Below are 15,519 nucleotides of genomic sequence, written 5' to 3' on the forward strand. Positions count from 1 at the left end.
GGTTTAAGAGAAAAGCTCACCCAGCATCTTTTCAAGGTCAGCCAAGGATCGACACTAATGCCAGCAATGCTTCCTCCTGAAAATGAATTTAAAAAGTTGAGTGAGACAGAACAACCAGTGAGGTGCTGGAAGAACCATCTGCATCTGAAGCGACAGTGCCCTTAAACACTTGAGTTTAGTCTAAGTAGGATATCAAGATCTAGCAGTTTTACTCTGATGTTTTGCATTCTGATATGAGTTGTCTCCTTCTCTAGGTCTCCTGACTGGTTATAGTGCTACTCTGTGGATTGGCCTGAATGATTTGGATATTGATGGTGGCTGGCAATGGTCTGATGGATCACCACTGAAATACCTCAACTGGGAGAGGGGTAATCAATACAGTGAATATTAAATAACTTGATTTGTTTCCCCTCCACATGGCATGCCCTCAGCCTAAAATGTTTTGCTGCTAACATTGCACTGTCAGCTCTGTTACTCTACAGTCAATCACTATTTTGTACTTCGGTTTTAAACTATCTTTTCCAAAAGGTCATGTTTCTTTTTTTTTTGCTTTTGTCATCTACCTATCTAATCCACTAATTTGCATGTGTCCTCCTGTAAAATGTCTTCCTCCATGTACTATCTGTTCTAATAATCACCAAACTTCAATATCATTCTTTTCCAACTTTTTCGAAATCCTTTGTATAGGAGAGTGACCAAAAAGGACCAAGATTCCTTTGGTACACCATTCCACATCTGATGAATCCAGGAAGCATGTTTTCGGTATCCATGCAGCTCCATGGCACATGTATTCATTCTTGTAGCAAGTCTCTTATGTGGCACTTCATCAGATTCCTTCTGAAAATCCACATACGCAGTATGCATTGTAACCCCTCATCCATTGGTATAGCTACCACCTAGTGGTATTATCGCTTGATTGTTAATCTAGAGGCCAGGTAATGTTTAGAGGACAGATGATGGAATTTGAATTCTGGGGTTAAGAATCTAATGATGACCATGAATCCATTGTCGATCGTCTAAAATCCCATCTGGTTCCCAGATGCCCTTTAAGGAAGGAAATTGCCCTTCTTACCTGGGCTGGCCTACATGTGACTCCAGACCCCCATCAATGGGTTTGACACTTGACTACCCTCTGGGTAATTAGGGATGGGGAACAAATGCTGGTCCAGCCATCAACAGCCGCATTACATGAATGAATTAATAAAAAATAATAACATGATGTCCTCAATCATGAACAACTGTCGTTTGCCAATCCATGTTAATTATTCCAGTTAAGCCCATACCTTTCACCAAATATATCCTGCATTATGGACTCTGGAATCTTATCCATAACTGAAGTCAGACAAATTCACCTCCAAATGGAAGGCTTATTTCTTTATCACAAATTTCCCTAAATAGGAATCCATTTCCCCTCTCCAGTCCCATACCTCGGGATTTTTTCAAAAGCTGCAGTTGGTGTCTGTGCTTTCACTTCACCCTTTTGGAAACATATACTTGAGTTGGTAATTTCTACCTTTTACTCAGTCAGTTTTCCACAGAACATGTTTATCCTGAATATCTAATTTCAGGAGAAGCTGTTCTGTATTCTTCTCAGATACTCTAACAACTTCAATTTCACCGACCCTGTTACAAAATTTTAAGAAAGAAATTTGTCAACTCCCTAACTCAGATACAAGAGACCTCTATTTACCTTGGAAGTGGGGTGTCACCCTTTCTGTTTACTATCCTTTTCATTAATGTGCACTTTGTAAAAAACGATGACCTGTCCACCAGTACTCAGGTCAAGTCACCACTCTATAAGTGAGCCAAGACAAAACCTGCAGATGCTGGGATTCAAGATGGACAACTAGGAGGCTGGAAGAACACAGCAGGCCAGGCAGCATATGGAGGAAAGGAGAAGACAATGTTAGCTGCTCCTTTCCTGCTCTATAAGTGAGCCCAGGCAGCAAATAGAACATCTCAAGCTTTTAGAAGAGGACAAACAACTATTTCAGAGATAGTAGGAACTGCCGATACTGGAGAACCTGAGAATACAAAGTGTAGAGCTGGATGAACACAAGAGGCCAAGCAGCAGCAGGGGAGCAAGAAGACTGACGTTTCGGGCCTCGACCCTTCTTCAGAAACAAAGAACTGCACTTGGTTTTTACTGTGTCACAACATCAGTTTTCAGACATATCCTTGTTGCTTGTCCATAGAAATGGCGATCAATGTCACACGAAACAGATCAAAAGTGTGTCTAAACAGCTCTCCCCAAACTAATTCTCTCACTCTCTGTCTCTGACCTTTCTTGATTCTTCATTCTCTCCTTATCTTGCTTTCTGCCTGTTACATCATTCCGCACCCCCCCACCCCCCCCCAAACCTCCAACAACCCAGGTATCAGGAGCAGTCTTCTCAATTATTCTGATCCTGGTCAACCCTGGGCGTGATAATTGATGCCATCTATTCTTGTGTTACTTGATCGACTTGTATCACCTGATCAACTGCTCAAGTTGCAACAGGAGTCATTGGATAGCAATGATTTAGTTTGCTGTCCAGCCGGCTGCTGCTAAGATTGTTTATACCCCCAGTACTGCCATAGTCACAGACTGTCGAATATGTATCACTTTATTTGTGGCCTGACCTTGGGGCGTGGTGATGTAATATTCAGTCTGGCCATTTTGGAGAGTGCTACTTATCTATAACACAATCTAACAGCAGGTCTGGACTATGCCTAGGTTCAACACACTAATGTCTGATGTCTTCTTCTCCTCTCTGCCATAGACCAGCCTGCAAACTCATTTGAGGAAAACTGTGGAGTTATTAGGACCGAGTCTTCTGGAAGATGGCAAAATAAAGACTGTGGCATCGCTCGGCCATATGTCTGCAAGAAGAAGCCAAAGTCCAAGGATTCCGCAACCAAAGGTAGGGATGTAACAAGATGTGCACGCTCCACATGCGAAGGTGCTGTATCCTTGCATTCTAGTGGTGGAGGCTCAGTAGATTGGAATATGTAAAGACACCGGGAGCTAACATATAAAGAATCCAAAAGTCTTCTAAAGGCATGTAAATAGCAATTGAATGGAAGAGGAAATGAAGTCTTGATTAGAGACACAAATCCTGTGCTAAATGGCGAATTAAAATCCAAGAATCTCAGAGTAAAGCTGCTTCCGTTAAATGGTTTCCCGTGAGGCTGAACAAGGGAAAAAAAAATCTTAATAAAATTAGAAGTGTGTTTATTCATTGAAACGTTGCTGTGGGCCAACTGAAGACCAATGCTGAGTGTGAGGTTTAAGGATGATGCCTTGATTAATGAGGACAGATCTCGTCTCTGACTATTGTCCTGACTTGATGGCGTATTATGACCGGCAATGAAAAGCTTGTGGGTAGCTTAAGGAATTGTATGTCTGTGATCTGGCTGTGCTGTATTGCTGGAACTTTGTGGTACATTGTGAGAACTGTGTTTGATTTGCCTGGAACCAGATGGCATTTTGGCAACACTATGAGTATAGTAAATGTAATGTCCTGAAGCGACCCAGCTTCCTGGAGGAGCATTGAACTCTGAAAGGTTTCCAGTACCATTGGCACAGTGCTGTATGAAAGGAACAAGAATAGCTGCCCTAGTTCATTAACTGCTTTTCTCAGTGTGATGCTGGGATTATCAAGCTGGAACATCCCAGGATTGTACTGCAACGCATCTTCCTCTGTACATTAATGGTGTAAATGCTTGCATGACAGGAAACAGAGTATAGTGGTTAATGGAGGTGGATTAAGTTGGAGGAAGGTCTGAAGACTTCCCCAGGGGTCCAGGTTGTGACCCTTGCTTTTCCTAATGTATTTAATGATACCGACTTTACTGCGAAGGCTGTAATTTTTAAAATTTGTGGGTGACACTAAACTGGAAAGCAGTGTGAACAGTGAGGACGGCCATGTAGACTTTCAGAAGGACAATAGACTTGTTACTGGAATGGGCCCACAACTAGCAAATGATATTCAATGTGGAGAAATGATAGGTGATTCAATTTGGCAAGACATGGAGAGACAACATAAAATAAGGGGCACAGCTCTAAAAGGGGTATAGAAATGGAGGAACTTAGGTGTATGTCTATGGAAGTCATTGAGAGTGATTGGAAAGTGCAAGGAGGAGTTAATAAAGCATGCAGTATTCTGGGCTTTAGTAATAAGCCTACAGGTGTCAGGAGCACCGAGGTTTTGATGAACTTGTGTAAGGCACAAGCTTAGCTTCAGCTGCAGCTTTGCATCCAGTTGGGGCTGTGCACTTTTAATAAAGATGTGATGTCATTGGAGAAAGTGCAGACAAGATTCATGAGAATAGTTCCAGCGATGAGGAGCTTCAGTTAGGCAGAAAGATGGGAGAAGTTGGGACTGTTTTTCCATGGAGAAGGGAAGTCTGAGAGGAAGTTGGATTGAGGTAGAAAGGAATAAACTAACCACGCTCCTGCAAAGATCGGGACAGAGAGGACACCGATTTAAAGTAAAAGAACAAAGGTAATACGAGCAAAAATGTCTGTGCAGCGACTAGTTGGTGTGTAGAATGCATTGCCTGAGAGTGGTGGAATTGACCACTTGTCCTGGAGGGGGAAGACGGCGACTGATGGAAAACAGCAAGTCGGACTGAAAATACAAAGGGGAATTGAGAGAAGCAACAGGTGAGAGGGTCAACAAACGGAAGGGTTGGTGAGGGAAGTGGAAAGTGGAAGCAACATTTCATAAAAGGAAGATGCAGAGAGGTGGCAAGTGGGACAGATGGCCAGCAGCTTACCTTGAAAAAGACTAAGCATGGTCAGTTATTGTGCTTAAAACAAAGATAGAGATTGTGATATTCAGGAACTGTCCCTAATTTACAAACTGCAGTCAAACATACTGCTCCCTTAGAATACATTCTAAACAAAAGATACCTGTACAGTAGTGTGCAATGATCTTGGCCTGAGGATCAAGCTATCAGTTCAGTTTGCATGGTAACAAAATATAGTAAATCTTGGAGGTCACTTGTGGAAACGGTTTGTGTACCCCCTGTAAGTAGTTACATTGTAGGCATATTATATATCAAATAATAATGAGTATTTACAGGAAAGGACTTCAGTAATAGTGGATGACTTTAATCTTCATAGAGATTGAGCAAATCAAATTGGCAAAGCCAGGATGGTGTGTCCATGAAATGGATTTCAAACCATTAATTAGCATAATACATTCTCGAACCAATCAGATTACAGGCTATGTTGGAACTTGTTATGTTCAAAGAGACAGATTAAAGAATAACCCTATTGTGTTGGATCCTTGAGGCAAGACAACTGAAAAAACATGCTGTTTGACTCGTTTAGCCAATCACTGGGACTTATAGCCGATGTACCTAGCATTGCACAAGCATGGAAATGTATATTTTATTATCTAACTATGTGATGGGCAGAATGTCTTCTTGGACTGATAGCAGCAATTTATTAGTGGAAAATATTATTCCTATAGCCCCTGTAGAGTAACTTTCCAACAACTGGCTGATTGAATCAAATCGCATGTCCCTGTGATTGTCAACAAAAGGCAGAACATTGACTGTACTCAACAAGCCTGCACTTGCAAATCACTAAATAAGACACCTTCTAATGTGCCTGCTGAACAACCCGGATTGTGCAAACAACCACATTAACAATGAGATTAAGACAGTGAAAAATGTAAGATGACTCATTAACACTTGGTAGAAGTGATATATGTTCTCATGCTCTCTTCTGAAAATGAGAATATATTCAAGCCTTGTCTTTTTCGTTAATTTACGTGGAAGCTAGCAGAGCCTACTGTTTTCCTTTACTTTCTCCAAGGCAATGCTTTGGCTATTAGTACACCATTTTCTGTTAACGTAGGAGTTATTAAGATCCTTCGAAATTTGCCATTCTTGCATTTGTCTTGATGATAAACTTCAACAACATCTCTCTTTTAAGCAATATTCAATTTCTTTTTTCACCCATGTGACCCAAGCATCGCTGTTTGGGCCAACATTTATTGCCCATTCCTAGTTGCCCTTGAGAAAGTGGTGGTAAGCAGCCTTCTTGAGCTGCTGCAGTTGACCGACAATGCTCTTCGAGAGGGAATTCCAGGACTTTGACCCAGTGACACTGAAGAAATGGTGATATATTTCCAAGTCAGGATGGTGAGTAGCTTGGAGGGTGACTTGTAGGTGGTGGTGTTCCCATGTTCTACTGCCCTTGTCCTTCTAGAAGGAAGTGGTCATGCGTTTTTAAGGATCGTCAGTGAGTTTCAGTGAGTAGATAATACACACTGCTGCTACGGACAGTCAATGGTGAAGGGCTTGGATGTTCGTGAATATAGTGCCAATCAAGCTGGCTGCTTTGTCCTGGATGCTGTTGAGCTTCACTCATCCAGGCAAGCGGGGTGTATCCCATCACATTCCTCACGTGTACATTAAGTGGTGAGCACGTTTGGGAGTCAGGAGCTGAGTTACTTGCTGCGGTATTCCTAGCTTCTGACCTGCTCTTCGAGCTGATATATTTATATGGTAAGACCAGTTCAGGTTCTGGTCAATGATAATGCCATTGGATGTCAAGAGTGGTGGCTAGATTATTTCTTACCGGAGAGCATCCATTGTCCAGGATTTGTGTGCGTGAACATTACTTGCCACTTTTCAGTGCAAACCTGGATATTTTCCCAGATATTGTTTTATTTGAACATCGCCTGCCTCAGCACCTGAGGAATCGGGGTTGGTACTGAACATTGTGCAGTCGTCAGCCAACATCCCCACTTCTAACCATATGATGGAGGGAACGTCATTGATGAAGCAGTTGAAGATGATTTGGTCTAAGACACCACCTTGAAGAACTCTGCAGAGATGCCCTAGATCTGGGATGACAGCCCTCCTACTGCCATAACCATCTTCCAGCATGCCACAAATTTGTATAATCCATTCGAAATAAAGATTCTGTAAAAAGTGGGCATCATCTTTAGATAACAAAGAAGCATAAGGATGATATCAAATTGAGAGAAAAAGTATACAGTGCCGCAAAGACTAGTGGTAGCTTAGAAGATCAGGAAAATTTTAGAGTCTAGCAAAGGATGATCACAAAAAATGCACGGAAAGAAGATGAGATTTTCAAGCGATATAGGAAAAGGCAGTAAAAGCTAATGCAAGTAGCTAAAGTAAATGCTGGTCACTCAGAGGGTGAGATAATCAGGGGACACTACAAATGGCATAGGATTTTGAGTGAATAGTTTATATATGCCTTAACAGTAAAAGATACAAAGAGCATCCCAGTAATATTGGAAAACCAAGAAGCAAATAGAGGAAGGCTCTTAAAATGACCAAAATCACTAGGTAAAGAACTATTTGGGACTAAAGGTTTGACAGTTGTCTGAATCTGATCCCAGTATTCTGTGATCCTCAAGGAAGTGGCTGTGGAAGTTGTGGATCCATTGATTGCAATTTTCCAAAATGCCCAAGATTCTGAAGTGGCCCATGCAGATAAGCAACAAATGTAACACTGTTCTAGAAAGGAGGGATACAGAAAGCAGGGAACTAAATCAGACAGGCTACTGTCCATCTTTGGTAAAATTTTAGAATCCATTTTGAAGATGATAGTAGCAGAACATTTGGAAAATAATACTTTAGGAAGAGTTGGTTTAGTTTTCTGAAAGGGAAATCATTTTAACAAATTCATTAGAGTTGTTTGAAGATTTAAGAAGCAGAGTGGGCACAGGGAAACAATTTACTTCTTACACCAATCATGTGATTTGTGCATCATTGACTAGTCAGTATTTATTACCCATCCCTAATTGTCCTTGAGAAGGTGGTGCTGAGGTGCCTCCTTGAATTGCTGCAGTCCGTTTGGTGTCAGCACTGTAATGCTGTTGGGAAAGGAGTTCTGGGGTTTTGACCCAGGGATATTGAAGGAACGACAATGCATTTCTAAGTCAAGATAGTGAGCAGCACAGCAGAAAATTTGCAGGTGGTGGTGTCCCCAAGTATCTTTTGCCCTAGTTCTTTGAGATAGTAGTGTTTGGGGATTTGGAAGCTGCTGTCTAAGGAACCTTGATGAACATTTGTGGATTCAATGCCTGTCAAATTTCTTGAGTGTTGCAGTTACATGCATTCAGGCAAGTGGGGAGTATTCCATAAAACTTTTGATTTGGGTCTTGTTAATGGTTTTTTAAGAGTCATAGAGTTATACAGCTCAAAAACAGACCCTTCAGACCAACTTGTTCATGCTGACCAGGTGTCCTAAATTAATCTAGTCTCATTTGCCAGCATGTATATTCTCCTTTAAACCCTTCCTGTCATTTTCCCAAACAAATGCCTTTTAAATGTTGTCATTGTACCCGCCTCTACTGCATTGCTTCCCAGGAGAGAACAACAAAAGGAGCCCAGGCCATTCCACCCAACATGGCTGTGCTAGCCCACTGCAAGTGCAGATCAACCAGTGCCACCCCTTCCCTTATAACTTCTGTTTCCCCCCACCAGATGAAGAAACAATTTTACTTTGGAAAACCTGTTCTGGAGAGTTACGAGGTGAGTTATTCCCTGCAAAATCCCGAGGTTCTGACTTGCTGTTGTAGTTACAGTATTCCTATAACTGTTTCTTTCATTATGTGATCAATGGTAACTCCTAATATATTATAGTGGGGGCAAGGGAATTCAACTATTGAGTATCAAGAGGTGATGGTTAGATATGCCCCTGTTTGAAATTGAAATTGCCTATCACTTCTGTGATGTGAATGTTACTTTTCACCTGTTACCTTAGCCTGGATATTATCCAGGTCTTACTGCATTTGAACATGCTTCAGTATCTGAGGAGTGTAAACAGTGCTGAATACTGTGTAATCATCAGTGAACATCCCCATCTCTGACTGTAAGAAGGAGGGGCAGTATTGATAGAGCAGCTGAAGATGGTTGGGCATCTTATCCTGGACACTTACCCTGAGAAACCCCTGCAGAGCTGAGATAACTAACCTCCAACAACTGTAACCATCTTCCTATGTGCCAGGCATAACACTAACCACTGGAGAGTTAGCTCCCTGATACCCATTGATTCCAGTTTTGCTAGGTCCTTGATCTTGCCTTAATGTCCACGGCTGTCACTCTCACCTCACCTTACCTTGGGAATTGAGCTCTTTGTCCATGTTTGAATTAAGACTGTAATGAGGTCAGGAGTTGAGTGGTCCTGGCGGAACCCAAACTGGGCGTCACTGAGTAAGTTATTGCTGATGATGTGCTGTTAGATAACACTGTTGATGATACCTTCCATCAATTTACTGATGACCGAGAGGAGACTGGCAGAGCAGTAATTGGCCAGTTAGGATTTGTCCTGCTTTTTGTGTACAGGACATATCTGGGCAATTTTCCGTATTTTTGGGTAATTGCCAGTGTTGTAACTGAACTGGAAGAGCTTGGCTAATGCGGCAGCAAGTTCTGAAGCACAAGTCTCAGTACTATTGCCAGAATGTTGTCACGGCCTGTAACCTTTGCAGTATTTAATACCTCCAATTACTGGGCATTTAGAGATGTGTAATAAATGCTGACCAAGACAATGACAGCCTTGTCCCATACAAATATTGGCCTCTGTGGATGAGATTTACAGAAAACTTTTGATAAATTGTTACTTAATAGTTTAATATGCAAGGTAAGAGCTCATGGTGTTGGGAAAAGTATATTGCAACAGAGATTCAAAATAAGTAGAGATAACAAGGTGTAGAGTTGGATGAACACAGCAGGCAAAGCAGCATCAGAGGAGCAGGAGAGCTGACGTTTTGAGCCTAGACCCTTCTTCAGAAATGGGGGACGGGAAGGGGGTTCTGAAATAAATAGGCAGAGAGGGTGAGGTGGATAGAAGATGGATAGAGGAGAAGATAGTTGAAGAGGAGACAGACAGGTCAAAGAGGCGGGGATGGAGCCAGTAAAGAGGTGGGAGTTAGGGAGGGGATAGGTCAGTCTGGGGAGGATGGACAGGTCAAGGGGGCGGGATGAGGTTAGTATGTAGGAGAAGGGGGTGGGAGGAAGGACAGGTTAGGGAGGAGGGGATGAGCTGGGCTGGTTTTGGGATGCGGTAGGAGGAGGGGAGATTTTGAAGCTTGTGAAGTCCACATTGATACCGTTGGGCTGCACAAGCTAACCAACTATAACTAGTGGCATTTCTTAGGGATCAGAGCTGGATTTCACCTAATTACAATTTATGTTCATAAGTTGGATGAAGAGCTGATTATACTGTCACATTTCCTGATGATACAAAGATTGTTGAGAAAGCAAATTGTAAAGACAATGCAAAGAGTCATCAAAGTGCATATAGATATGTTAAATATAAGATATTGGCAGATGAATACAGTATGGGAAAATGCAATGTAGAATATTAACTAAATGAAGAGAGTCTGAAGAATGCTACAGTGGACAGGAGAAGTCAAAATGTAAGTTTTTCTTACACATCCTTTCAAGATTTTCTCAAGGGTAACTTTTTGATTTTTGAGGACTCCTTTTCTGTCATTCTGCAATATGTAGGAGCAGAAGTTGGCCATTCAGCCCTTGGAGTCTGCTCTACAATTTAATTACATCATTCATTCTCACTGGTAATGCAGTGAAGTAGTAACATTACCATTTGTTTATTCTGGTTTAATAGCAACGCCTTGGAAAATGTCCATATTACAGAGGAGGAGGTGCTGAATGCCTTAAAGTGTATAAAGGTGGATAAATCCCCAGGACCTGATCAGGTGTACACCAGAACTCAGTGGGAAGCAAGGGAAGAGATTGCTGGTCCCCTTGCTGAGATATTCGTATCATCGATAGCCGTAGGTGAAGTGCTGGAAGACTGAAGATTGGCTAACATTGTGGTGCTATTTAAGAAAGGTGCTAAGGAAAAGCCAGGGAACTATAGATCTTGAATGGACAAGTTGTTGGAGAGAATGCTGAGGGGCACGATTTACAATTATTTGGAAAGGCAAGGGCTGATTAGGGATAGTCAACATGACTTTGTGCATGGGAAATCATATCTCACTAACGTGATTGAGTTTTTAGATGAAGTAATGAAGAGAATTGATGAGAGCAGAGATAACACAGTGTGGAGCTGGAAGATCACAGCAGGCCAGGCAGCATCAGAGGAGCAGGAAAGCTGATGTTTCGGGTCAGAGCCCTTCTTCAGAATTGGGGGAGGGGGACGGGAGCTCAGAAATAAATAGAGAGGAGAGGAGGAGTGTAACACTTCCTGTGGTATCGGGGTGGTGGGGCTGGCAGGGAGTGAGGAGCAGACGAGGGAGTACGGAGAGAGCGGTCCCTACGAAAGGCAGGTTGGGGTGGGGAGGGAAATATATCCTTGGTTGTGAGGCCAGTTTGCCGGTGGCGGAAGTGGCGGATAGCCAAAGTCTTTTCCCAGGGGAGGGGAGTCCAATACAAGAGGGCATTGGCAAGTGGGAAAAGATTCCATGCTGTATAACTCAATGACTCAATAAAAGATCCAGCCATTATCATTGCAGGCCTGGCTTGATTGAATACTTCTTTGAAGTGAAGGCATTTTAAACCTGAAGTGATGGCTTCTGCTGTTGAATATTTGGACATTTCTTCCACAGATGGGTTTAGTAAATGAACACTTCTTTGGAGACAAAGATTATTCCTCTGTTCTATAACTGCAGGAATGAGACTTTCAACTGCCTAGTTACTTTGTAGCAGACCACTTGCTATTTCAAGCTCACTCTTGATGTCTTTGTAGAGTGAAACTTACAGATGATTCTACCTCTGTCTAGCTAGGCAGCTTGCTTGTCTTTTCAGATTATTTTACATGACAAGTTAAGGTGGCCACAGTTACCATGTAACCCATACAATCACCTGTCATAAAATGGAGGACCAGAAAGAGACCATTCAACCAATTGAACCTGCACCACTATTCAGTGAAATGATAGCTGATCTGATAATCCTCAACTGATTTAAAAACCTGCCAATCTCAGCCTTGAATATACTTAATGACCCAGCCTCGTCAACCCTCTGCAGTCAAGAACGCCACAGACTCACTGCCATCAGAGAAGATGATGAGAAGAGGCTCCTTCTTATCTCTGTTTTAATTGAGTGACTCCTTAGTTTAAGAATATTCCCTCTTACCCTAGACTGTCCCACAAAGGGAAATGGTCTCTCCACATCTACTCTATTAAACCCCTTAAGAATTTAATATGTTTCGATAAGGTCACCTTTCATTCTTCTAAATTCCAATGAGTCCAGGCCCAAACTACCCAACCTCTTATCATAAGAAAATGCCTGTACAACTGGTATCTGCCTGGTGAATCTTCTTTGGACTGTCTCCAATGTCAGTGTATCTTTTCTTGGGTATGGGGGAAGCAAAACTGTTCACAGTATTTGAGGTGTGGTTTGACTGCTGCCTTGTGTGGTATTAGCAAGACGTCCCTATTCTTATACTAAATAAAAATGGAAAGAACTGTGGATGCTGTAAATCAGGAACAAAAACAGAATATGCTGAAAAAGCTCAGCAAACCTGGCAGCATTTCTGACGAAAAAAATCGGAGTTAATGTTTCGGGTCCGGTGACCCTTTCTAAAAGTCACTAGACCCGAAATGTTAACTGTGATTTTTTGGTTCTGAGGAAGGGTCACCAGACCCAAAAAGCTAACTCTGATTTTTTTCTTCATACATGCTGCCAGACCTGCTGAGCTTTTCCAGCAACTGTTGTTTTTGAATCCACTTTCCTTCCTTATTGAGCTTGTTTTATGATTTGTGAAATGCATTGCCAAGCTGTAAACAGGCCTGTTCCCACCTGTGATTGTTAGCTTTTGTCTGATCACTGCCTAATTTACATTCACACAATGACCTGTTAACAAAGATAATGGGAACTGCAGATGCTGGAGAATCCAAGATAACAAAGTGTGAGGCTTGATGAACACAGTAGGCCGAGCAGCATCTCAGGAGCACAAAAGCTGACGTCTCGGGCCTAGACCCTTCAACAGAGAGCAGTTAACAAAGCCCTGTTACCTTCTGAATGGGACTACAGTGAAGTAGGTACAATGCCTCTGCTCCTAAGATGCTGCTTGGCCTGCTGTGTTTATCCAGTTCCACACTTTACTATCGCGGTTTCTCCAGCATCTGCAGTTCCCATTATCCCAGTTACAATGTGGATTGCTTTTTATTCTTTCTGAAGTGGAGACCCTGTCTGAAACCCATAGTTCTGCCTAGACCTGGAACCATTTCAAATCTATCCTTTCCAAGGATTTTCAAAATTAAACATTAGCCATTAAAACAATTTTTCTGAAGATTGCTGAATCAAAATAGCATACATGACTACATACTTGCACATATTAAATTTTAGAACTTGAAGTCTATTAAAAAGATACATTTGTTAATTTATTAAGAATACAAAATTAAAATTGTAATAACTAAACAATCATGACACCACTGCGGAAACCCTTGGCTGATGTGGACTGTAGATGTAGTGCTGCCTCTGGGCTGTTGTGGAGCATACATCTGAGCTGCTGATGTTGTATCAGAGATAATAGGAACTGCAGATGCTGGAGAATCCGAGATAACAAGACCTGGAGCTGGATGAACACAGCAGGCCAAGCAGCATGGCAGGAAAGCTGATGTTTCTTCCTCCTAACCTCATCCTGCCCCCTTGACCTGCTCGTCCTTCCTGGACTGACCTATTTCCTCCCTACCTCCCCACCTACACTCTCCTTTACTGGCTCCATCCCTGCCTCTTTAACTTTTCTGTCTCCTCTCCACCTATCTTCTCCTCTATCCATCTTCGATCTGCCTCCCCATCTCTGCTTATTTATTTCAGAACCCTCCTCCCCTCCCCCTTTTCTGATGAAAGGTCTAGGCCCAAAACATCAGCTTTCCTTCTCCTAAGATGCTGCTTGGCCCGCTGTGTTCATCCAGCTCCACACCTTGTTACCTGGGCTGCTGATGTAATAGTTTGCTGTTTGGCCTGGTTTAGGGTTCCCTTCAGTATAGTCCAGACAGAATGTCCCACATCATCCTGACATGCTGCACTTTACACAATTGGAACAAGCAACAGGGTAATGTGACAGGTGCTGAGGAACTGAGCGAATGAGACCAGTCCTCTGTGGAGGAGAGCTAGGACATTCGGGTGCGGGAAGCTGACATTGTGCATGAGAGAGCTCAGTTGTAATGGGCAGTACAAGCCAGAAAGGACCATATTGACATTTACTTCCAGTAGAAGAAAGCTGAGTGCAGCAGATGGTCGGTGACTCTTACGTTTTTTGGTCATGTATGCCTAAATCTGGTTGGCATCATGGAAATCATGTTCACTTCTGTTGCCTCCATTTTTTGTTTCCTTTTGCAGACTGTTTGTTTTCCGATTTGTCCTATTACTTGCCTGTATGTAATGTTCCCCAACTGGACAATGACCAAATACAGGCAGGGGACATTAGATAATGATGACTTAGACAATATTTAGACATGATATTGCTAGGGAGAGATCAAGTACATGGCTTAATAATTAAACAATGACTCTTGCTAGAGAATCGGAATGTCTGTACAACGGAGTGACAGCCGTTCCAGGGGCAGTACTGTTTAGTGGCCGCTGTGTCTTACATTGCTAATGGGAGGTAATGCCAAATTGCTAACACTTGTTGGGTATTCCCAAAGATAACATGGGTACAAGATGTGCCAGTGCTTTGCTGGATATCTCCTGAGTGACAGGATGATAAAATGGGGTGGAAATTTGATATCAGAGATGCCAAAGCATGATGGGAAGTAATTAATGTTGAGTTTGGTAAGATGGGGTGAGAAAACTCACCAGGACTTGAAGTGTGTGACCTCCCCCAAAAAAAATGCCACTTGGACTTTATGAGAAAAGTAGGATTAGCCCTCTGTATTTCTGTTTTTCCTATAAAAAGTGGATAACTTCACATTGGCAAATTTCTGCCCATTTACTTAGTTTCTCCAAATCCCCTTGCAAATCTCTTCACAACTCCCATTCCCACCCACTTCTCTGTCATCTGCACATATAGAAATATTACATTTAATCCCACATTCAAGTAAACAATATAGATTTTATCTGGCTGGGATCAAGCACTAATCCTTGCAGTATCCCACTAAACACAACCTGCCAACCTGATACTGACCTATTCACTCCTACTTCCTGTTTTCTGCCCGTACCCAGTTATGCCAGTTTATTCCCCCTGCCCCATCCCGTGTACTCTAATTTTGTTGACTAACCTCTTATGTGGGCCCTGATGAAAAGCTTGCTAAAAATCTATTTGTGCCCCCTTATCTATTCCATGATTACAAGCACAAAAGACTCCAACAGGTTTGTTGAACATGGCTTTCCTTTCATAAATCCATGTTGCCTCTGCCTAGTCAGACCATGATTTTCTAAGTGTCCTTTTATCAAATCCTTTATTATAAATAGATCATAACATTTTCACTACAGTTGATGTTTGGTTCACAGGCCCGTAATTCCCTGTTGTCTCTCTCCCTCCTTACTTAAATACTGGTGTTACATTTGTCATCTTCCAATCTGCAAGACCTTTTCAAGGATCTATAGAATTTTGTGGGATAAAAACAAATATAT

The 15,519-nt window shown here is 42.2% G+C and overlaps 1 protein-coding gene across 1 annotated transcript in view; it reads left to right on the plus strand.

Moving 5' to 3' along the window:
• mrc2 (mannose receptor, C type 2) overlaps positions 1–15,519 on the plus strand; it is a 248,976-nt gene that overhangs the window by 93,801 nt on the left and 139,656 nt on the right. The window contains exons 5-6 of the mRNA XM_048560554.2: positions 255–368; positions 2,763–2,903. Of these exons, the coding sequence (XP_048416511.1) occupies positions 255–368; positions 2,763–2,903 (255 nt within the window). The remainder of the gene's footprint in view (positions 1–254; positions 369–2,762; positions 2,904–15,519) is intronic.

This window comes from Stegostoma tigrinum, chromosome 31 (genome assembly GCF_030684315.1).
Source record: "Stegostoma tigrinum isolate sSteTig4 chromosome 31, sSteTig4.hap1, whole genome shotgun sequence".
Classification (NCBI taxonomy): Eukaryota; Metazoa; Chordata; class Chondrichthyes; order Orectolobiformes; family Stegostomatidae; genus Stegostoma; species Stegostoma tigrinum.